This window comes from Triturus cristatus, chromosome 10 (assembly GCF_964204655.1).
Source record: "Triturus cristatus chromosome 10, aTriCri1.1, whole genome shotgun sequence".
Classification (NCBI taxonomy): domain Eukaryota; kingdom Metazoa; phylum Chordata; class Amphibia; order Caudata; family Salamandridae; genus Triturus; species Triturus cristatus.
The window spans coordinates 1,201,840,162-1,201,864,792 of NC_140593.1; the positions used below are offsets into that span (position 1 = coordinate 1,201,840,162).

At 45.2% G+C, this 24,631-nt stretch overlaps 1 protein-coding gene across 3 annotated transcripts in view; it reads left to right on the plus strand.

Annotated features, from left to right (window-relative positions):
• The window catches only part of PORCN (porcupine O-acyltransferase), a 78,514-nt gene that overhangs the window by 50,449 nt on the left and 3,434 nt on the right, over window positions 1-24,631 (plus strand). For all 3 annotated transcript variants that reach the window (XM_085629662.1, XM_085629661.1, XM_085629663.1), the window contains 5 exons: window positions 1,451-1,551; window positions 7,489-7,565; window positions 9,268-9,331; window positions 16,545-16,630; window positions 17,192-17,302. In XM_085629662.1, the coding sequence (XP_085485788.1) occupies window positions 1,451-1,551; window positions 7,489-7,565; window positions 9,268-9,331; window positions 16,545-16,630; window positions 17,192-17,302 (439 nt within the window). The remainder of the gene's footprint in view (window positions 1-1,450; window positions 1,552-7,488; window positions 7,566-9,267; window positions 9,332-16,544; window positions 16,631-17,191; window positions 17,303-24,631) is intronic.

The following is a 24,631-nucleotide window of genomic DNA, read 5'->3' on the forward strand; positions in this document are numbered from 1 at the left end:
ACAACTTGTGCTGTCTGGTAGGCTTGACCTAAAAACCTGTAAGCACTGTAGCTGTAACTGAAAATAGGTAATTGTTTACCTGATGAAAATATGCAGTCGTATAAAAGATTCAGTCTGCTACATGAAAATAAGAGCATCCAAAATGTTTTGTATTTATGAAAGAGCTAGGTACATCTTTAGTTTAAAGATTCCGTTTTCTTTAATGGATGAGAACAAACATTAAATTATTCTCCTTTTGGCGCTTTGGGGGGGGGGGGGAGGGGGAATAAAAATTTACTTTAACGTACCATGAAAATACCAAATGAGTTGGTTAGAAAAATAAATAAGGCAGTCGCAAAAATGTTTGGTCGATGAAGGAGTTGATCGGCGCGTTCCTTTTTTGTCTTCATCATCTGTGCAGACGATGCACTTAATGAGCTGTGGATTGTGAACTTTGCTATGCCTGTGTTGGCAGATAATAAAATGGGCAGCTTCAGAACTTCAAAATGAGCCACGTATTCTATGTGGCGGAATAAGAACCGTTTTTCCAGCAGATCGTACCTCTGTCAGTGAGTTTAGGGTGGTGCGAGTCAGAGTTTTTCTGACCAGTAGTGTGGTGTAACTATCAAAAAATGATAGTTCATCAAGCGAGTTGGGTACATAATGAAAGGCATTTTAGGGGAAAAGGAAACATTTCTTACTTGTTTTTCTAAGCCTATGATGGCAGAAACTGAAAGATTGAAATATTTTCCATTGTTATAAGTGGAATTTTGCCTTTGGAAAATACTGCAAATTCTCATTCATCAAGTAAGAATTTGGAAATTATGACCATAAAATGGGTTGTGAAATGGTTCCTTACTTTCCTGTTTACAAACACCAAAGCCATATATTTGGCAACGCTTTGCCCCCTGCAAAGCACACGCTCCTCACGCAACTGCATACCAGTGGAGACCTTTGAAGACACTTGCGGGAACGTAGTATAAGTTCAACAGAATTTTGTAGTCCAATAACTGGCAAACAGCCATCCAACAATACTAGCACTGCAGACTGGTTTTCATGGTAAAATTCAAATTCTAAAGTTCTCTTCCACTTACATCTGTAACAGTACATCGAGCAGCCCAGTCTTTAATGGCAAAGGCAGGGAGTCCAGATCTCCATGACTCGGGTCACCAAAAAAACCCACAGCTGTATGAAATGGACACCGCAGGTCTGAAAGTGCTAGCAGAGCAAAACAAATGGTAGAAATAGGCCATATAAATGCTGGCAATCTCTTGCACTCATGCAGACACAAACTATGCCAGCAGCAAGCAGTAAACCTAGAAGGGCCTCTGATGCGCCCTAAGAAGCAGGGTTTAAAATACATGACTATTCACTGCTGCTGTGTGAGGAAACGCCCGGTCAGGCAGGGCTTTGATTTCCTTTGTCGAGCTAATGCTTTTGTGTATGTTCTCTGCTTCTCTCTCTCCTGCAGGGACCTGACGGTGTCGCGCCCTCTGAACGTCGAGTTTCCACGGTCCATGGTGGAGGTGGTGACAAGTTGGAATCAGCCGATGTCCCGCTGGCTCCACTCCTGTAAGGCTGTTTCTTCTGTTGCGGTTTCCAATAGACCTCTCATCTGCTGTGCCTTGTGCACTGGGTGGCGACGCTAAGCTTTGTACAGGATGGGCCCATAACATTCCAGTTTGCCACAAATACCAGTTCTTGCAAACAGTCTCCTGCTCTTTACTGTCCTACTTTCTGTGACCAAAATCTTTGTTTACAGCATGTGCTTGTCTGCCGCATATTTAGCATAGTAGCCCTCTTTATTTACACATTTGTGCACTGTAAACATTCCATTTACACCATCACTGTCAATGATGGTGTTTATATGATTTCACCATCTACAAAATACTTACAGCGGGTGTCTCCATTTAGGGGATCGGTCTCAGTTTACGATGGATGCCTTGGTTGTAAACAGTTCTCTGTATGTACACACCTCTTCTTTGCTTTGTAACATCTGCCTAGGGTGTAGCCTGTGAAACTTTCATTACATTATACTTTTCCTATGTTTTCAGAACCTGTTTTTCAGCATCCACAGACATTCACTGTATAAGTCTCTTCATTGTTGGTGTTTCTCTGATTGATTTTATCATCTTTTCACTGCCCCTTGTGCAGCAATGTTTCCTACATACAACACATTACACACATTATAGCTTTTGCTTGTGTATTTACATCTTATGGCTGTTTCTTTACAGCATCAAGCTCTGTAGGATTTGCTTCCCTTCATGGTCCAAGGCCCTCTTTAGTGTATGACTCGGCCATAGCTGTTCACAGCTTGTTGCTCTTTATTTAAAGTCATTACAGTAGTTCTTAACTCTGGCTCCTGTAAATCCCCACCTTAAAAATTATTCAAATTAGTATTTCACCAACTTAATATGCAATTGATGAAATAGTTTAATTCACAAACGCAAAATGTAGAAGTACAGCAAAGCGCATCAATTTTCGAATTCCTGAAGATTGACAGTTTTAATGTTTGATTTTCAATTTTGTTTTTTTATGTATATATACTTTATTAATTTGCTAATATTTAATATTCTAAAGAGGACCCGCGGCACGTAGGTTAAGAACGGCTGTTCTGTTGCTCTTACAGCACAGACATGCCAACTTACTTTAAATAGAGATTGTTTGAACAGGTACCTCTGTTTACGGTGTGTGAAGCTCTGTCAAATATAGATGTTTGAGTTGCACACAGTTCCTATATGAATATTTTTCCTCTTCCAGTTTGGTACCCTTTGTTTATTTAATTCACCCCTTTCTTTACAATATATTATGTTTACAGAGGCCTGATTTCTAACATATCTGAACATACCTGTCGACACTCAATAAGTCTCTTGATTGTTGGCATCTCTTTATTCTCTCTATACGCGTTCTGCACTTCTAATCGTGGCTTGTACCTTAGTTTATCACTTCCAACTGTTTCTTTAATGCATATGGTTAACAATTTACTGCAGCTTAGGTTAGACTTTGCAGTTCTGTTTACTGTATGCAATCCTTTGTTTGCAGTGCATAGCTCTTTGCAACATTTAATTCTGTTAGATATATATACTTATATATATATATATATATACTGCTTCCCACTCCAAACGAAGAGGTAGAGGCCACTCAGGGATAAGTGCTGGGAAATCTTTATTCGGTACAGCTCACGCATAATGCATTTCGGCCGTTATGGCCTTTCTCAAATGCCGCTGTGTTCAAGGTGCAGCTCCTCCTCCACTTTTCAATGTTCAGAGTTCACCCCCATTGGCGGAAATCCGTTGACCAGTGGTATATATAGATATATATATATTACTATCATACAGCTTGGTACCTGCATTTGCAGTATTTGTTTAAGCACCAATTATTCCTCACCTTTGTACAGAGGTTTCCTGTACATCAGTTGTTTTCAAACCATTTAACGCCGAGCTCTCATGGAGTAAAAAAAGAATCCCCTCAAACGACTTAACTTCTATTTCTTGATTATTGCAGTGCCATTTACTTAGCTGCCCAACAAGGCCTATCAAAAAAGCTCCAGAGGCTGCAATTTGCTGCTGTTTGGCTCTTGAAAAAAGTGAAAAAACACGAATCAGCAAGAAATGGGCTCAAAGAGCTTCATTGGCTGCCAGTCAAAAGCAGAATTCATTTAAATCTCTTTGTGTGGCACATAATGCCCTTCACAGAACCAGCCCTGAGTACTTGCGAGACAAAATGAGATGGTATTCTCCCTATAGAAGCCTGCGTTCAGCTTCATCAAAGACCATGGTAGTGCCCAGGATTCATAAAGCTTCTTGGGGTGGCAGAAGCTTTGGACATGCCACAGCCAAGGTTTGGAACCAAATGCCACATCACCTCAGATTTCAGGCAAACATGCTCACTTTTAGGAAACAGTTAAAAAACTGGCTTATTTGTCATCCCTATTAGTTGTGGTTTCTTACCTTTTCCTCTGTTTCCACCCACTGCAGTTCTTGCCGCCCGTGCCAAGTTGCCCTTGTGAGCAATCGTTTGCGCTTTACTAATTTGATATTATCTTATCTTGGCAGTATACAATGTTAACTATTTCACATATTAGCAAGTTAATTGGTGTCTGAGGTAGAAAAAAAACCATGATATTCCATTGTGCACGGCCACAGGGGTGTGGAATTCCTATTGATGTCCAGGACAAGTAGTCTCAAGCCGTCCAACGCCCCCTTTTGGCTGCTGGTTTTCAGATCCGCAGTATGGTTGCAGGATTGTGTGCTCATCAGGCAAGCTATGAATCCAGATGTTTAAGATGCTTCTTTATTAGATGCAACTACGCGCAAACGAATGAAAGCGAGGCTGGTGATTTTATTTTCAAAACACATTGTACTCAAAAAATATTAGCAAGGGAAAAATATTGTCCCTGTGAGAAGAAACTCTCCTCCCACCCTGAAAAAAGTTTTTGTCGGGATTACGTGTCTGAACTTTTCTAGGGTCGGAAAGGGTTGTGGAATACATTCAAACATGCACGTTTATGAGGGTACACAAACTCACAGTGCAGTCCAGCCCTGGGACCATCACTTCCCTCCTTATTGTGGCCCCTGTGTGTAGATTTGCTCTCACCAAAATCTTTATGCCATCAAATTGAATTATGAGTGAAAAATCTACTTTTAGGTTTATAAGCCAAATTTAAATGTGTGGATCGTCTATTACGTTTAGACTCTGACAAGACTTTGCAGAGTTTATCTAGTTGTAAAGGGTAAAACATGTTGAATCATTGATATAGCACTCACAGCTTCACTTATACTTGGCTGTGGTGTGGTAAAAATGGGGAAGACCTGAGGGAAAAGTACATTCAGATATCGCACTTTTTCATCTTGTTTAAACCATTTCTGCATCAGTGCAGAAATGGTGGAGAAATCTGCGCTTAAAACGCGCAGGGGAAGTGGAAGTTGTAGAAAAAATGCGATATAAATGTGGTTTAATATTCCGCTTCTTATGGCACTTTTTCCTCCAACCCTCTATGGATTCCTTGTCTTGTCGCAGGATGAAAGTGGGGTGTAATTTAAAGGATGCAGCAATAGAGGTAGCGGTTTTCGGAGTCGAGCTTTTAAAGTTATTGCTTTCATATATCGTGAAGCATTTGTTTTTTCCACAAATGTTAAGCAGTAAACTACTGTACGCACATAAAGGCGATAAATGCCCGAGAATCCTACCAACCAAGCGCTTATCTGCCGCAGGCTATGGTGCTAAACGGGCATGGAATGCCTCCTGCGCTGACTGTGGAAACCTACACCTAATGTGTGCTAGTACTTCGTGTTCATTAGAACCACAACAAAACCACATGTTCTCAACAAGTGATTTTGTATATTGCGCTCTCCTGTTATCCGCTTATGTGGAATCGGAATCACCGCATGGGCAGATCTTTGAAGTTAAACTTGCTGTACTCCGTAGCAGTTGGTATGTGCTCATAATTATGGCAAACAAGGGAACTGCGGAACAGTGCGATGAAATGATGTGCCAAAGAACTAGACGATGTGGTCGAGTGGAGAATGTTGAGCTGGAGGCGGAGAACATCTCCTTAATCCTCAATTGGCAACCTAGGCTCAGCCACAATCAGAGTCTGAGGTTCTTTATGGTAATATTTTGTGAAATTGAGTGAATGTTTAAAAAACATGCCAGAGCAATTAACAAGACATTTCCTCAGAAACTAAAGTAACAAAAAAATAAAAGACAATGATGCACCTTGAACTCTTCTATAATCAAAACCCCTGCAAAAACAACAAGGTAATGGAAAGAATGCTTGAATTAATTAGGCCTGGGCTAAAATTCCGTTCGCGGAAATTGCGATAATTTGACATTTTCGCGTTCCGCGGAGAGCGCGAAAATGTCAAAATTTCTGCAATCCGCATCTTACCGAAAATGTTTTTCTTGCTCGCGCTGTAAAAAAATACATTCTTGCGTGCGCGCGATCGCCTTACCTGAATACCCGCGTTCGCCGACAAGTTTTCCCGATCCGGTCGCGTTCTCCACGAGATGTTGGTAGCCATTTGCACTGTCTCGCGACAGTTCATGCCCGCATTTACGTCATTTGTCACGCAATCACGTCATTCGTCGCGCGATCACATCTTTCTTCTCGTGATCATGCACCGCTAAAGTATGAGATGAATGAGATCTCGCGCCCGTGAGCAACTGCATGGGTAAGTTGGTGAGCTGCGATCACGCAGAAAATACCGCGAACGGCCGGGAAAAAAACTTCCGCGACTTCGCGATATTTCAGCGTGTTAGCAGAGATTTTTAACATTTTTGCGATAGTTTGCGAAAGTGAATTTCGCAGATTCCGCCTGCCCCTAGAATTAATCTCTGCCCTGAACATCACTCGGAGCTGCATTCCAGTCCACTGTTTTTCATCCACTGTGCCACTCTTGACAGAGACCAGCTATATGTAAATCAGTCTTGGTCCTGCTCTAGTAGGAATAGTCCAGATGAAACTGCCAGGCCCGGTCCTCTTAAAACAGAAACATATGCAACCTTGCACCGGTTTTGGCCTGCTTGGGCCTTGTGAGTTCTGTGGCACAGTGAGCACAGGACCCGTGTGTGGGCGGACCCGACACACTAAGGGCATCCAAAGCAACAGCACAACAAAGTGATGAAGGAATGCTTGAATTAATCTAAGCCATAGCCAAGAAAATGATCATCTATGAACTGCTTTACTGTAGTGACCTCTGTAGTTTAAGGTGCCTTTTAATCTATGTAGTGAATGTGTAAATTGTAACACTACAGGGGGACTAGTGCAAGTGAACGCACATCCTTTTTTCTAGCGCCGGTCAGTTTTCACTTGCCTAATCTTTTTGGTTAGAATACATTGTTTTTCACATAGAGCAATATGTTAGTGCTTTGTGATGCCAGCTGCTGCCTCCAGAGTGTTTCGTAGTTAAGGAATTCATGGTGATTGACAATAGAACAGGAGATACATGAAAACGTAGCTCTAACACAGGGAGAGATGAGACCATACATCTAGATCAGATTCAGGAAGTTCTTCTATGATGTAAGAGACGTGCCATGCGAGAGGCAGGAAGTGAGCACTCGTCCCCAGGCTGTGCACAAAGTCAGAAGTCCAGGACCATTCAAGCTAGTGACATCTAGAATAGTGGAAACAACCTGGGTGGGGGAGTGGATATGTCATAGCAATGAGAATAGCCTCCCAAGGTTATTGTGTATCATGGCTCTATATCAGTGATGCCCTACTTAAGTCCAAGAGGATAGATGCAGCCCAGATTTTCAAAACACCAATGACTTCCAGTCAGAATAATTATTAGGACATTTATCTTGGCTTGCTGGCCTGAAAATCTGACTTGGATCCGACGCTTTTGGTCTTACGACTCCTCTGCCCTATACATCCAAAACTTCTCTCCAGATTTATGGAACGCTGCTAAGAGTATATGTTATCTCTGCCAGTGTGGAGTGTACCTTTCAGTTACATTATTAAAATGTTCTCCTAGAATAACCATCCCTTACATCTTGTCTCTTTTCCAGATGTATTTAAAAATGCTCAAAACCTTGGGACGTTCTCTGCGGTGATTGTGACCTACGCCGCCAGCGCGCTGCTGCACGTGAGTATTGAACACGGTGCCAGTCCCTTCCTTACGCAGCTTGAGCTCTTTAAGTGGATCATTTCGCCCATTAAAAAAGTCCAGTTATTTATAGGCTGGTTCTAAGAGCTCCGAAGTGTTGACAGAAATGGAAACTCAGAAACATGGGGAAGAGGTCACCTGTTTGTGTTTGCACGGTGTTGGACAGAGGTGGAAGAAGGACTAGAATTCAGGTCTCCAAGATTCAAAGTCACATATGTATCCATTAGACTGCACCTAAGAATCCATGCATACGTAAAATGAAAGATTGGGTGTGGGCGCATTACCCATACCTGCCCTGTTTGCTTTCGACTCCCACCCTGCCCTGCAAGAAGTTATTTCCTTTAAATAAAGGAGCAGTTAATCCTTGCTGCCGGGCCTGGCTTTGAGAAACCTCGTGTGTGGCTGCATTCGTGACTGCTAAAGCTTTTGGGGAGAAAGGTGCTGGGGAAGGGGGAATTGAGCAGCATGGTACAGAGCGCTGAGGTGAAAACACTCAGAACGCAGAAGGTGATGGGTGGCTGCTTGCAATAAGTCTAACCACTGGCAATCGCTTTAGGTAACATTCCAACCCATCGTTCTTTTGCTCACCATGCCACCTCGGTTTGGAATCAGTCTTGACCATGCTCCAATGGGAACAGTCCAGCCTGAACTGCCAGGCCAGGCCAGGTCCTTCCCGAACTGGAACACAAACAACCCAGGACCCGTTTCGCCCACGTTATCAGCTCATTAGCCGGGCACAGCTTGGTTTTAGTAACACAGTGAGCATGGGACCCACATCTGGGCAGGCCCATGCCACTTAGGGTGGTACATGAAACACAAAAGGTGAAGGGAGGCTGCTTGCAATAAGTCTATCTGCTGGCAATCGCTCGGGGTAGCACTCCAGCCATCATTCTTTTGCTCACCATACCACCTCAGTTTGGACAGTATCCAAAGGGGTGTTGAGCACCATAGAGTATAGAAATGGGCTAGGGGCATTGAGCACGAGGAAAATACTGCACAGGTTAGGGGCATTGGGCACCACTTGCTTGATATGACTGGAAAAACTTTCAAGGGAGTGAGATGCTGGCTGTTGGGGGGGGTTGTGCTCTTGGACTGCGTAACCTGATATCCGACTATGCAGCCCTTAATCGAGAGCTGAGACCGGGTGTGGGATACTGTAGGGAAGGGGGTGAATTGTTTTGGTTAAAGAAAGCTTTTGTGGAGCTTGAAGTCAAGGAATAGGGGCATTGAGTGCATGGTGTGATCTGTGAAAGCTTTCATGTGACCTTGAGAACTTTCAGGCAGTATGGTGCCCACGATCAAGGGCATCGAGCTGAGTGGGTGTGTGGCCATAAAAGCTCTTGGAGTGTAGAGCAGGTGGCAAGGTGCATTTAAGTTGATGGGTGTATGGCTTGACATGTGAGCAACCTTGGTGACTGGGACAAGAGGGCAGTGAGGCATGTGGTCTGAGGATGCTGTGAAACCTCAGGTAGCCCAGTGCTGGGGGAGTGAGCATAGTGGGTGGAGAGCTACTGTGTGGGTTCAGGAGTGGCTGGGAAACGTTCCAGTGTGTGTGATACTTGGTGTGGGTAACAGAGTGCTGTTGGTGCATGACGTCATGTGACTGTAAACTTGTTGGGGTACCCCCTGCAAGCGGTGGGCTATTACTGAACTCACCTATTATTCCCTGTTTTTGTTTCAGGGACTCAGCTTCCACCTGGCAGCTGTCCTGCTCTCCCTGGGGTTCATCACCTATGTGGAGCATGGTAAGAGCTCTCCTGGTTCTTCTTTCCCAAACAGGGTCTGTTGACTCTCAGTGAAGTCTTCAAACTGACCGACACTTTGCCTGAGCCCTGCAAGCATCACCTCACCACCCAGAGGATGTCGCAGGGTTTCATCAAGTGTCCTCACCATGCACCAGGTGAACCTCTCTGCCTCACGAGTGGCTGCTGCAGCTGGTCTCGTACTACAAAGAAACCAAATGGAGTCATCGCCATCACCCAGCCACTTGTGTCTTTGAGAAACCTTTACACCTAAATTCCCTGTGTCATTTGGTAACGGGCCCACAGTTTAACCCTTACAGTACACCGCAAAGTTAGACCACTGGCATGGATATCACTGTGCCCATAACACCATTCAACCGTACAATCAACACACCCCATCGTACAACAGCACGTGTAAGTCTAAGTCATGACTCCTATTCAACACACTCCCGATAAACCAGCAGATGGATATTTGAGATCCCTCCACAGGCCAATACCTCCAGTCATTTCACACATAAACCGGTCTGCCTAGCTACTGCTCACCATATATCCCAGTTTGCATTTAAGCAATGTTGCTACACCTTCAGGTACATCCCAAAAACCTATAACACATAATTATCAACAACAAAACAACAAATATACTCTACCTGCTACTTAATACAATCCATAAACAACTCCGGTCTGCATAGATTTGAAACCAGGGATTTAAGGTACAGAACTCTATTTGAACAACATAACACGGCAGGTGCCTGTGCTATCCTTCTACCTTGTGAGGCAAGCTTGGACTACTGCTGTCTTTACTGTGCTTGGACTGCTGCTGTGTATCCTTTACCTGTTTTTTAGGTCTCGCTGAGTCAGCGCGCATGCGCTGCTCGGAGAGACTTTAGTAGGTGAGTTTTTAAAGTGCTGCTGGCTGGCGACAAGCTTGCGTTCACGCGAGCGCGCATGCGCGAACCGCCAGCCTTCAGCGCCCCTCCCCCGCCTTCGCGCTCTTTATTTACTTTACTTATAATGTCGTTGCATCAAAGCTGCCGCTTTACTTTTTTTCCTCTTTATTTACTTTACTTATAATGTCGGCACCCACGCTTTAGCTTTACACTTCATAAGCTAAAGCGCGGGTGCCACAATTACTTCAAGAGTAAAGAAACAGAGAAAATAATTTTTTCTATTTCTTTACTTTTTAACCATTCGCGGCACCCGCGCTTTAGCTTACTTAAGATGTTTAACGCTAAAGGTGAGTGCCGTCATTGTAACAAAAGTAAATAAATAGAAAAAAAAGTGGCGGCCGTCATTTATTTTCTATTTGTTTACTTTTCTTACAATGGCGGCACTCACGCTTTAGCGTTAAACATCTTAAGCTAAAGCGCAGGTGCCGCAAATGGTTCAAAAGTAATGAAATAGAAAAAATAATTTTCTCTATTTCTTTACTTTTGAAGGAATTGCAGCGCCCGCGCTTTAGTTTAAGATGTTTACATCTAAAGCACGGGTTCTGCTATTGATTTCCAATGTCTGTGTGTTCGGCAGACATTGCTCTAAGTCTCGGTTTAATCCTGCATTGTCTTGGTTCTTACGCTAAGGTTACTGCAGGAATTTCATTCAGTATATATAAGATTTTACTTTGAAAAAACAACATCATTGTGTTCCCAAATCTTCTTTCGTGTTCCATAGTCATTGGTCCCAGGACTACGCCTCCTGCAAATGTCCTTAAATGCGCAGACTGTCAAGAGCTTCTCTGCGTCCCCTGCATATTTCTGTTAATGCACAGTCAACGACAGGTCTGCGATCTCTGCACATCTCCGTTAATGCACAGACTGTCGAGATGGTCTGCGCCCACTGCATATCTTCGTAACGCACAGACTTTGTAGCTGCTGGTCTGTGCCGCTGAAGATTTCTGTTAATGCTCAGACTTTGTTGCCTGATGGTCTTCATCGCCTGCAGACATTAGTTGATGCCTAAATTGTCACCCCCGATCTGCGTCCCCTGTGGAGCTCTGTTATTGCAGTCTCTGTCACCATTTGGTGTCGAGCTGCATCAGTGCCTGGCCTCTGCCACCATTTGCCCTGCGCCCCTGCAGATCTCCAGTAACGCACATTGCCTGTTACCTCTACCTTGCTACCGCTGCAGAGTTCCGTTATAGCACCGTCTCTTTAGAGCTTGCTGTGAGTCCCCGGTAGAGCTCCATTAATGCCCAGTTTCTGTCACAGCTTGCCTCGTCCCGGCAGATCTACGTTAATGCCCCATCTCTGTCACCACTACCTTCCGCCTCCCTGCAGCCTTCAGTTAGTGCAGAGTTTGTCTCCTGCTAACAAAATAGATTTATGCGTGTACCCCACTCTAATTAGATTCCCGAGGTATGAATAAGCGCTCTTCTTCATCTGCACCCCCCTGTACTGCTGAGGTATTCCGCTTTATCATACCTCCCTTTCACCTACTGAACCATACCATAGTCTGATGCCTTTAAACGCCTCTCATACACATGCACAATATTTGTTCTCCGGTCACTCATGGCGCAGTGAGCAGGGGGACACGTGTGGGCATACCCGTCTCATGTAGGGCGTCCGCTGCAACGACACCTAACGTCCCAAGCAATCACCAGGCACAGAGATTAAATGAAGCACTCCTTTCGCCATCTTTTTTTGGTGCATACACCAATTCTGCCATTCTAGCGCTGTTAATAAGAGGCACTACTGTAAGGGTACCGAGTTTGCTGACCCCGTAATCATAGCCTAAGCTTTCAGTTTGTGACTCGTAGATCATCTCCTATGTCCACAGCAAGTGTCTTCCTCGCTTAGCCAGCTGGTTGCCTTTCCAGCTGCCAAATTCCTTGAGTTGTCAAAATGATGCACACTGCCGGTCCGTCCCTCCTGATGGCCAAAAAGACCATAGCACTACCTCGAGGGCAGAGGGGTTCTAGAGGACGTGTCTAAGACAACAGCATAGGCACCTTCCTTCAGAGATTGCTCACCTCCGCTATTTGCTGGACGTTTCAGATATCCTGTCTGCAAGTGGCCTTGACTCTGTGTCCTAGCCGAGTGCAGACAGAGAAGCTCCTGCAGGGAAATACTTCTTTGCTGAAAACCGTATCTTGGGCGCTATATTTGTGGGTGTCCACTGGCGCAGGGGCAGATGGGTTTTTAGACCCTCACCAGTCCCCGCAGGACAGGGAACTGCTGCTGTGTGAAAAACATTTTCTGAGGCGCTACCGGTGCAGGAACTGATAGAGATTTATAGCCCTTTGCCTGCAGGGAGAGGATGCGGTCGTGAAACAGTAACATTTGTGGGCGTCCACTGGTGGCGAGTGATACATATTCAGAGTCTCAGATGATGGAGATCCTGCTGTATGTTAGGCGCTACATTAGTGGGCGTGCACTGCTGCAGGCCTCATTAGTGTTTGTAGCCCATTGCCTGCAAAGAGATGCTGCAGTATTAAAAGCCGTATCCAAGGTGCAACATTTGTGGATGTCCACAGAGGCAAGTACTAATAAATGGTTAGCCCTTTTCCTGCAGAGATGGCGCTGTGCTAAAGCTGGTCCACTCTACTTTACTTCAGACCCGGCCTCTGCTTTACTCCGCTCCAAGCCACTCTGCTTTGCTCCATGCCACTCTGCTTTACTCAACTTCACTCAATGCCCCTCTGCTTTACTTCAAGCCACTCTGCTCCACTCTGCTTTACTCAATCCCGCTCCACTCCACTTTGCTTTACTTCACTCCCCTCAGCTCAACGCCATTCTCCTTTACTCCACGCCACTCTGCTTTACTTCAATCAGTGTCAGTCTGCTTTACTCCACTCTTCTTTACTCTGTGCCACTCTTCTTTACTCTGTGCCACTCTTCTTTACTCTGTGCCACTCTGCTTTACTCTGTGCCACTCTGCTTTACTCCGCATCACTCTACTTTACTCCATGTCTCTCTGTTATATACAACTTCACTCTACGCCACTCCACGCAGCGCCACTCTGCACCACTCCACACAATGCCACTCTACTCAACTGCACTCCACTCTACGCAATGCCGACCCCCTCTGCTCAACTGCACTTCACTCTGCACCACACCACGTATTATCAATCAATGCAGCGCCACCCACGCAATGCCACTTCTTGCACTGCCACTCCACACTACCCCACTCTGTTGTATGCAACACCACTCCAACCAACTGCACTCCACACAATGCTACACAACTGCACTCCACTTTATGCCACTCCACTCAACGCCACAGACCTGAAGCTTAGATCCTACCTATTTCTTCTTTTTCATCACCAAACCGGTAAAGCTATCTACACAGTTTAACACCACACAATTCACCTCCACACATTTGCAATCCACACCACATAATTTTACATCAAACTGCATAATACAATTCAACAACACAATTGCACAACACACTACATACATCTAATCCACACCACACAGTTCCACATCGTGCCTCTAACTTCAACGGCACACCATATAATTAAACTCCACTACATAGCACTCCACAACACAAAATAACATTCCACATAATTACACTTCATAACGCACACTCCCACTCCACATAATTCCAGTACACTCAATACCACATATTTACTATCCATATAATTCCGCTGCACACTATTCCATATAACTCCACAAATCCAATCCATGCCACACCACACAATTTCATGCCTCACAATTACACAACTAAGTAATCCAGTCCGACACACACAATTCCACTACACACCACATACATAATACATTCCATAACACATAAGGAACAAACATTGCCATTTACAATGACAATAGCTTTAACTCAAACGCGAGACCTATTGCATTTTTAATGCTTGTTGTGAGGGAAGCTTGCACTACTGCTGTCATTACTGTGCTTGGACTGCTGCTGTGCATTCTTTATCTGTTCATTGTGTGGGGACGCTTGCACTACTGCTGTCTCTACTGTGCTTGGGCTGCTGCTGTCTTTACTGTGCTTAGACTGCTGCTGTATGTTCTTGCCTGTTCTTTGTGTGAGGGAAGCTTGGACTGCTGCTGTCTTTACTGTCCTTGGAATGCTGCTGTGTGTCCTTTACCTGTTTCGGGCGAGGGAAGCTTTCACTGCTGCTGTCTTTACTTTGCTTGGACTGCTGCTGTCTCTACTGTGCTTGGACTACTGCTGTGTATTCTTTATCTGTTCTTTGTGGGGGACACTTGCATTCCTGCTGTCTTTACTGTGCTTGGACTGTTGCTGTGTGTTCTTTACTTGTTCTTTGTGTGAGGGAAGCTTGCACTACTGTTGTCTTTACTGTGCTTGGACTGCTGCTTTCTTCACTGTGCTTGGACTGCTGCTGTGTGTTCTGTACCTGTTATTTGTGGAAAGAAAGCTTGCAGTGCTGCGGTCTTTACCTGTCTTTACTGTGCTTTGACTTCTGCTGTCCTTACTATGCTTGGACTGCTGCTTTCTTTACTGTGCTTGCACCGCTGCTGTCATTACTGTGCTAGGACCGCTGCTGTGTGTTCTTTACCTGTTCTTCGCATGGAGGGAGCTTGCTCTACTGCCGTCTTTACTGTGCTTGGACTGCTGCTGTGTGGTCTGCACCTGTTCTTTGTGTGAAGAGAGACTGCACTACTGTTATCTTTACTGTTTGACTGATGCTGTATGTCCTTTACCCGTTTTGTGTGAGGAAAGCTGGCACTACTGCTGTCTTTACTGTGCCTGGACTACTGCTGTATGTGCCGTACCTGTTATTCGTGTGAAGGAAGCTTGCACTACTGTTGTCTTTACTGTGCTTGGACTGCTGCTGTCTTTACTGTGCTTGGACTGCTGCTGTTTATTTTGTACTTGTTCTTTGTGTGAGGGAAGCTTGCACTATTGTTGTCTTTACTGTGCTTGGATTGCTGCTGTCTTTACTGTGCTTGGACTGCTGCTGTGTGGTCTGCACCTGTTCTTTGTGTGAAGAGAGACTGCACTACTGTTATCTTTACTGTTTGACTGATGCTGTATGTCCTTTACCCGTTTTGTGTGAGGAAAGCTGGCACTACTGCTGTCTTTACTGTGCCTGGACTACTGCTGTATGTGCCGTACCTGTTATTCGTGTGAAGGAAGCTTGCACTGCTGCTGTCTTTACTGTGCTTGGACTGCTGCTGTCCTTACTGTGCTTGGACTGCTGCTGTGTTTTCTGCACCTGTTCTTTGTGTGAGGAGAGCCTGCAATACTGCTGTGTGGTTTTTACCTGTTCTTTGTGTGAGGGAAGCTTGCACTGCTGCTGTCTTTGCTGTGTTTGGACTGCTGCTGTATGTCCTTTACCTGTTTTGTGTGAGGAATGTTGGTACTACTGCTGTCTATACTGTGTTTGGCCCGCTTCTGTGTGTTCTGTAACTGTTCTTTGTGTGAAGGAAGCTTGCACTTCTTGAACCTGTGCTCTATCTTTTCCACGAGAGTGAAACCTGATTGCTGCATCGACTATATGTAACGCTTTACAGTTGGCTTTGCTAACTTTGTTTGAAGGAATCCTGCCCTGCTGCAGTGTGTGTTGTATGTCTGTAAGGGGAACATGCACTGCTGCATGTGCTGTACATGTTCCTTACATGTAGACCGCTTGTACTACTGCTACCAGCGATGTATGTACAGCGAGTCCAGATGGCTCCATGTAACTAGGGTAGCACTTTACCAGGTCTGAGCTTTACGTTTACCAGTAATTCCTTTCCTAAGGTTGATAAAATGAGAACCATTTAGTTTGGTAACGATAAACATGTTAATTCACCGCCAAGATAACCTTAGGGGTGCAAATGCGCTTTTTAAATACCCCTCAGCTGATTCGAGCGTGATATAAATTAAATTAACATAACATAAGAAATGCATGTTATGTTATGTCTGTAAGGGAAGCGAGCTGTTGTTATATGTGTTTTTCCATGAGGAAAGCTTGTATGAATGAAGCTTGTGTTATAAGTATGACGTCTTTACCGTACGCTTTTACTGCTGTTACCTGTGTTGTATGTATTATGTGTGTGAACAATTCCTGTGCTGTGCCCACATGTGCATCCTTGTGCGAGGGAGGATTGAATCGACAATGCCCATTCTTTCCTTAGTACATTTACCAGGGAAACTGGACCTTTTACCAGTCACGTGTTGCCTAGAAGTCACGGGCACTGCCAGCGCGTTGCTTGTGGCTAGTGCGAGTTTGTTTTCCCTATGCCTCCCCCCCCCCACCCCCCACTTTTGAAGGAGTAGTTGTCCATGTCTTTTGCTGATTTACTTCCCTTTGGGTTTTCCAGTTCTCCGCAGGAGGCTCGCGGTTATCTTCAATGCCTGTATCCTGTCCAGGCGCTGCTCTCCTGGCTGCACCCATCTTCACAAGACAGTAAGCATCTGCTGCCATGGGCTCCTTGGAGAGCACTGCCTGCTTACCCATGGGAGGGTGGAAGGGCTGCAGGGGAGGCTGCTGGCACCATGGAGAGATGGGTAGAAGTGAAGGGGTGTGTGTTGAGAGTCTGGCAGCACAGAGGACTCTGGGCTATACATGTAGGCCATCAAGGATGTCTCCAGCCTGGAGGAGATGGTCCTGAGAGCCTGCCAGTACTTGAGCGAGTAGAAGGGCGGGATCCTACTGCCTTGGGTGGAGAATGGTGGAAGTAGATGGATGAGTCCAGGTATCCCTCAGCCTGGAGCACTGGGCATGATTGTGTCTGTGACGGAGCCATGGACTGTGGCAAAGGGAGCCCCACGAGCCTGATTGAGAGTACGACGAAAGCCTTGGAGTCTGGAGGAGAGCATGGAGGAGGCTTTGGGTTGGATACAGAGGTTTAATAGTGTTGAAGGTGATTGGGGGGCTTCTCCAGAGCTTCTGCCAAGGGTGGCATGATTTGGGGTTTGTATTTGTGTTTTTACTGCTGTTCCCACTTCTCTTGCTTGTTTTTGCCAGGATCTCTGGGTCCGAGGTGTAAATCTCTTTTTTGGAGCTCTGTCCATTTTTCATCTGACGTACCTGGGCTCGCTCTTTGATGTTGACACCGAAGATTCCACGGAGGAGCAGGTAAGAGTCTGGTGTGTGTGGGTGAGGGTCAGGAGGAAGAGCTCAGCCCCAACTCTTGGTCAGTCCCTCTTGAGCCACCTACTCCCACTGTGCCCTTAAAACAGATGCTCAGAAATAAGACGGCCAAGTAGGAATGCGCAACATTTGCCTTTACAGGCTCCGCTGTCATTGGCAGTCTGTGCTCAGTTCACTGATCATAAATTATACTCCGTTTCTTGCTCATTCGCCCTGCTCGGCCTGAAGAACTGAGATATAGGGAGTGAAGCATGTAGCCGAGCCATGGGATCGCTTCATTCAGTCCTCCAAATTGCCACTTTGAAGCCCTTCAGAAATATCAACTTAGCTATTCCTGACACAAGGCATATCCTGCGCGCACACAATCCTTCCCGCCCCGTCAATTGCGCTGAGCACGTTCACACTTATAATACTTTGTCGATTTTGATCAAAACTACTCTGTCCTAATCCTAGAACTAAAGCACAAAAGTTAACTTTGAGTAAATCTGAACATTGTTGTATATTTTATAAAGTTGACTTAGTGGTTTTGACCAAATTGGAAAATAGATCAGATCTAAATGAAAGGATTTTTAAAAAATTGGGTTTATTCACTCATTACATTTTTACAACTTGTATCCCCATGTACTTAGATCCCACAGGAGTCCTTAGTTATACTTGTTTAACCCCTTCCATGCTGCGCAGATTCCGCCGCTGTGCTGGCGGAATCTTGCGCGGGCGGGGTCATGACGGAATGGTTCCGTCATGAGCACAGCTCAACCGTGGGTCATGACGGAACCATTCCGTCATGAGCACGGAAGGGGTTAATACAGTTTCACAGGGACAGTTTTGTTACAAACTTGTGCACTTATTTGGTTATTTTCCCTATTAGTTTCTCTGGTGTCAGCTCATGATGGCGTAAGTTAAACTTCCTCTGCGTTGGTTTTTCGGTTGCCCTCAGATAGTGTGTCTTCCCGATGTTCTAGTTCCGTCAACGCTGCTTCACATATCATTCCTCAATTCTCCTCCCCTCTTTCGTACCGCAACCTTCTCCTCACTCTGCGTTCCACTGTTACCCATTTAGCTAGTCTTCCTCCCACTTCCTAGTGTCGTTGCTCTCTTTGATTGGTGTGCATGTCTTCTTTTGGCTAATGTTGGCCCAGGCTTAGCACCTTCTGACAATGCCTAGTTGCATTTGCCGCGTGGTAAGAGTGTTGTTAGCCATAGGCGGATATCACACTGCAAAGCCTGTTGGCGTATGTAAGTTCAGTGTGCCTCTATCCAGAAGCTCTGTACTCCACTGTGTATGTATGTGCCTGCGTTTATCATGTATTTGTGGATGGTGTGGGTCTGTTCCGGGCTGATTCTCTGCATGAGTTGAGGTGTCCTGTATATCCCCTGCATACACTTATATTGATCCTCTTTTATCAGATGTTTCTGGTGACCTTTTTTCAGTATGTGAATATCTTTTGCCAGTTCTCGGCTCCTGTTTCTTCTCTAGGTCCCTGCTCCATGCTTCTTTCTTCAGCCTGACTTTTTATTCTCTGTGAGTAAGCAGGCCCAGTATTACCTGGTGATGAAAGTGCCTCCATCTCACAATTCTAATATATTCTTGTTTATCTAGTAGTGAATGTCCGGTTCCTTAGGGAAGTCTGCCCATCCCTTCTGAACTGGCTTTTCTACTCTCCCATGTCTGAGGACGTTGGCATTGCTAATTGTCCATCTAGTACAGAAGTTTACAAATTCCTTCAATCGCCCCTTTCCGTACATGTCTTCTGGTCTATTCAGTTTCCGGTTGCTGTCACATTAAGCATTAAAACTTGGTGGTGTGGGTGAATAAGGCTGCAGCTGTGTCGATAATTGCTGTGTGTACATATATTTGTGCCCCTTTAGCTCTGCTGTTGTATTTCAGACATGTATAATGGTTTGTATGTATGTGGGTAGTGTTCTGGTCTTTTTCTTTGCTAGCAATGGTGTGACAGTCAGGACAGTTGGGTGTTGATTGCTCTTGTTAATTTACCGGTTGGATCCAGAGCTCCTTCCCTGAACCAAGACAAGCCTGGAGTCTGTTTACAATCTGGAGCCAACGCACTCACCCTTCCTCACACAGCAGCCTTAATGTTTCTAACAAGACCCTCACTCTTGCCTCCCTCCCAATATAGTCCCCTCATTAGAGTGTCCAGTCCATGCAAGCAAGAGTCTGAAATGTGTCACCCTTTACTGTGGCATGTACTGCACTCGGAAAGGGACTATAACTTTACTTTAGGCTCCTTGTCCCATCAGGGACATCAGTTTTTTTTTAGCTACTTCTCAGTGCTTTTTAGGTCTCGCCTGACCCAGCGCATGCGCCGCTCTGGCGAGACTTAAGGAGAGGGCTCCAAAAAGTGCTACCAGGCCAGCCTAGAGCTACAGTGCAAGTGCGCGGGCGCGCGCGCCGCGCTTTACCGCGATTACTTTCACTGTCGCGGCCTAGCCAATAGGTCTCGCTTTTGGGACCTTATAAGTGTTTAGTTATGCAACTGTTGCATGGCTAAACACTTATAAGGTCCCAAAGGCGAGACCTATTGGCTATGCCAATGCTTGTTTAGAATGATTTTTTTAATCATTGCTTCTACATTCTATTTACAAAATGTATCCAGATCTGCGCAGATCAATCTACCCATATATTTTAATGGCCTTGCTTGTACTGCCAACAGGGATCCAGCGAGGCTTCCCTGGTCAAGCTCCCAGGGAGGGTATAATGTAGACTTGGGTTTAGTCTAAAGCCAGCCACATAATGATCCCACTTCTTGGAACATCGTTTCTGCCTCGTACCAGGGTCCTTGACTGCTTGTAATATGGCATATAATGATCTAAAATGCATTTTTTTCTACTAGTGTTCTATGTCTCTTGTTCTAAAACTCTCTATTTGTGCTTGTAGTTCAATTACCATTGCAAAAACAGGTGGTGACGTCGGACACCCTTAAACTCCTTCCGCTGTATACTTTACAACTGCCCGATATTAGTTTACCTGTTTTTCCTGTCACCTCTTCGTATAGTATGGATACCATCACAAGAACGGTTGGCCTAATCCATATCCCCTATGGCTTTAAACATGTTTTAAGTTTACTTACTGTATTGAAGGTCTTGTGTACACCAAAGCTGGGCAGTGCACAGACCCCTGGTGTTTTCTCTGTGTTATGTAATAGAAGTTCTTTCCTTTATTGCTATTATTGGGTTGTCACCTTTTTTTCGGTTCACTAACAAAGCAAGTCCTACCATCTCACCGCCTTCATGCTGGTGTTTGGTTTACCTTATAACTGTGTTTGCCTAGTATTTCTCTAGTTGCCCCAATTCCTTCATTTTCTCGGGTTTTGTTTCCTCTAAATTGTCACCTAGTGGTAGTTTTCTGTTTCTTTATTTTCTTTCTCTAGTTTATTGATTTCGGTTGCTAATGTTTTCCTGACCCTATTGTAGGTACTCATTGATTTCCCGCTTTTCGTGACTTTAAAAGCCTCCTGTAGTGTCCCTGCAAATTTCAGTGGAACTTTAAAATTCTATTATGGCTTCCCTTATCTCTCCCCTGAATGGCCAGCCAATGAGGGCTGTCATCTGTTGTCTCCACCGCTCTACCTCCATTTGACTGGCATTGATGCATGATCAAAAAATGTACAATCCAAATATTCTGCCCCTGGGAATTTCCCTATTTGTTCAGTGCATGTCATTGGAAAGTCAGTCCTCTGGTATGTGACATACAGTGATGAATAAAAGGAGGACCTTCTCACATCACCTTGTTGCATCCACCAAGCTGGATCCGCCTGCCCATGGTCACCATTATTGGCGTGGATGAGCGGCATGTGGTCTATCAGTAGTTCTTCATCGTTTATCCCATAGTCAATTAATGTCCCCATCCACAGTAGCTTATCGTGTGCCTACTGTATTAATACGTTTGAGATTTCTTCGAAAATGTTAGTAGTATCTCTATTGGGTGCGTTGGCATCTTTGTGTATTTTTTCTACACTCATGGGTATGTTTGGCGCAATCAATATTAGAACCGCTCTGATCGAAGATCTAAATTCCTCGTGGGGTTGCACTGCTCTTCTTTTACGAATCTGTCTTGTAGCTGTGTCTAGTCTTCTATTCTTCCTTTTGGAAGAAGGTTGGGTAAGGGGTTAGGTGGGGCCAGATTCCTCTGCTCTCATAATTATTTTTATTTGTTTAATGTTGCATTTATTGGGTTTTACAGTTAAATAAAGACATGACTTGCTTCTAATGTTAGACTACAAGGATAAACCATTACGTAATCTGCATATTTGAAGCATTCACATGAGTATATACAGTAAAAGAAATCATGCGAACCATTCACTAACAAACAGGAGCCACAGAGATGACATTCAGCGTACACAACAGGCACAATTCCATATCTCTTATACTACAATTCGATTGCCAGGTTAGTTACACCGGTCGGTCTCATATACCAGTGACATGTTGGATAATAGCATTTACAATTACATTGAGATGTCCACCGTATCAGGGAGCGAGTCTGCGGCCGGGAGAGCCTTCCCAGCGAGATAAGTTTGATACAATCCCCAGAAGTTTTTGGGACGACTTTGGGTGGGAAGTAGCTCACTATACAGTTCCGTTTGAGTGTTACAGTACGACATGTCTTGCGACCACTCCTGCATTGTGGGTGGAGGGCCTCTCGCCCAACACATTGCTATTCTACGCTTTGCAATTAACACTCCCTTTTCAACCAATCTACGAATTCCCTTCTTTATTTTCTTAGTGTAGCCCAGCAGGGCGATTAACGGATCAGGGAGCATTGTCGCCTCAGTAATGTCCCTCAGTGTCTGGAATACCTTTTCCCAGAACTTTGCAATTGTTGGGCATAGCCAGGCTACATGTAGGAAGTCCGCAGTACATACCCCCCACCTCTCACACTCAGCTGTCTCACTCAGCCCATACCAAAAGAGCCGCTCCGGCGTGTAATAGACTCTCTGTAAATATTGAAAATGGTTTAGCCAGTGTCGGCCGTTTAAGGAGACCCGGCAGTCGCCTCACAACTTAATCTCCTAGTGTCATCTATGACCGTATCCAGATCCTTTTGCCACTCAAATCTAGACTTTGTGTAATAGTTCTTACGATAGGCCTGTGCAACCCCATAAATATTGGACACTAGTTTGCAGGGTGTTTCTGCTTTCAGTATGATTGTGAGCGGGGTCACCTCAGAAGGCTCCGCCACGTCTTTGCCTAGTATCTCACGCAGAGCATGACTCACCCTATGGTACTGAAATTGCACTAGTGGGGTGACCGCAGTACCCTCTGTTACTACATCGCCCACGTACGAGCTTTCCCCTCCAGGAGGAGGTCACCCGCTTTAGTTACACCTATAGTCTGCAATGCTTTGAGTATAGCGCGATCTTTTCTCATAGGGAGCCAAGCGCACCATTCCAGCGGAACCATTGGGGAGTATAATATGTTACAGGCCTGTCTTTTCACCAGTCAATGCCATGCGTGAACCGTGGAGTTTGAGTCCAGGAAATCCCGTATGACGATCTGGGGGGCGAAATAGGCTAATGGGGAGGTCAGAAGGAGCAACCGCTACCTTTTCAATGTGTAAGTGCGGAGGGTCTAAAGTCTGGTGTAACCAATGAAACGCATGTGAGCTTTGTTCTACTCTGTAATACAAGTCCATATCTGGGGCTCCCAGTCCACCGAGATAGTAAGGTAGAGTGAGAACCTTCCACTGCACTCTCTGCTGCTTTCCCGCCCACGCCAGTTTAGTCAGTATGGAGGTGATAGTTTTTAAAAAGTGTACTGGGAGGACCATGGGGATATTTAAGAATAATAATAAAAACCTCTGGAGTATCACCATTTTCATCAGCAATATCCGCCCCCAGAAGCGAAATAGTCAATCGGATCCATCGATTAACGTCTTCCTCTAGTTTAGTGACCGCCCTCCCATAGTTTTCCTTAAAAACTATCTCCGGGTCCGTATGAATTTGTATGCCCAGATAGCGGAACGGTTCCGTGGTCCAAGTTAAAGGGAAGTCTAGCTCAAAAGGAGGGGTGGATGCCGTCGGGGGGGAAGATTATGGACTTGGTCCAGTTAATTTTTAAGTCTGAAAGTTCACCAAATCGAGCAACTTCCCTAACTACCGGAGATAGTGTCATCCGCATATGATGACACTATTAATTTATAGGCCGAAAACCGTAGCCCCCGAAAGCCATGGTATTCCCTGAGAGCGCATGCAAGGGGTTCTGCTACTATAGCATATAGAAAAGGTGACAGTGGGCAACCTTGCCTAGTGCCCCTAGAGGTTGTTACCAGGTGCGGTAACCAAATCTCCCGTGCGTATTCTGGCAGCGGGCAAATTGTACAGAACTGCAACCAATTTCAGAAATACTCCACCCACCCCCATTCTTTCCAAAACTGCTCGCATAAATGGCCATTCTACCGAATAAAACACTTTCTCTGTGTCTAGAAATATCGCAGTTGATTTGAACTCTGGGTTTACATGTTGGAGTGTGCCGAAGAAGGTGCGCAAGTTGTATGTTAGATTACAGCCAAGGACAAACCCTGCCTGTTCTGTGCTGGCGAGACTCCGTACTAAGGGAGTAAGACGATTGGCTAGAATGTTGGCATATATTTTGGTATCTATGTTAAGTAATGACAGCGGGTGGAATGAGGAGCACTCCTCTGGGGGCTTACCGGGCTTAAGTATAGTGACTATCGTGGCTTCTCTCAATGACTGGGGCAGTTCCCCTGATTCATAGAGCTCTTCGAATAGCGTTACTAGATGAGGAACCATGAGATCTTTAAACTCTTTGTGGAAGGCCACTGTTACACCGTCTTGCCCCGGGCACTTCCTGATCGCATATGGCATAAGGCCTCGTGTATCTCCCAGGCCTCTAGCGGCCTCATCGGGTACTCTCGTTGTTCATTCGTGAGCCAGGGTAATTTTATGTGCTCTAAATAGTCACGGATCATACTAACATCTGTTTGGGAGCGGGAGCGATAAAGTGATTTTTTAGTACTGCCTAAATTGGTTGGCTATGCTTTCAGGATCTACCAACATCTCTCCCTCCTCCGACCTGATTGCCGTAATCGTTGATGCTTCTCTCCTGTGCCTCAATAGCACCGCTCTCCCTCCCCGTAGCTTCTAGCAACTGCGGAATTCCTCATATGCTTAAATTCGCTATCAGTTGCCTCCTGATATTCCGCGAGCGGTTTTTGCAATTCGTCGTTTCCTTCCATCGCCCCATCTCGACGCAATACTGTCTCCAACTCAGGCAGATGTTTCTCCAGGTATTCTAGCCTGCTCCTAATAGCACGAAGCACCCCAGAGTGCTTAGATA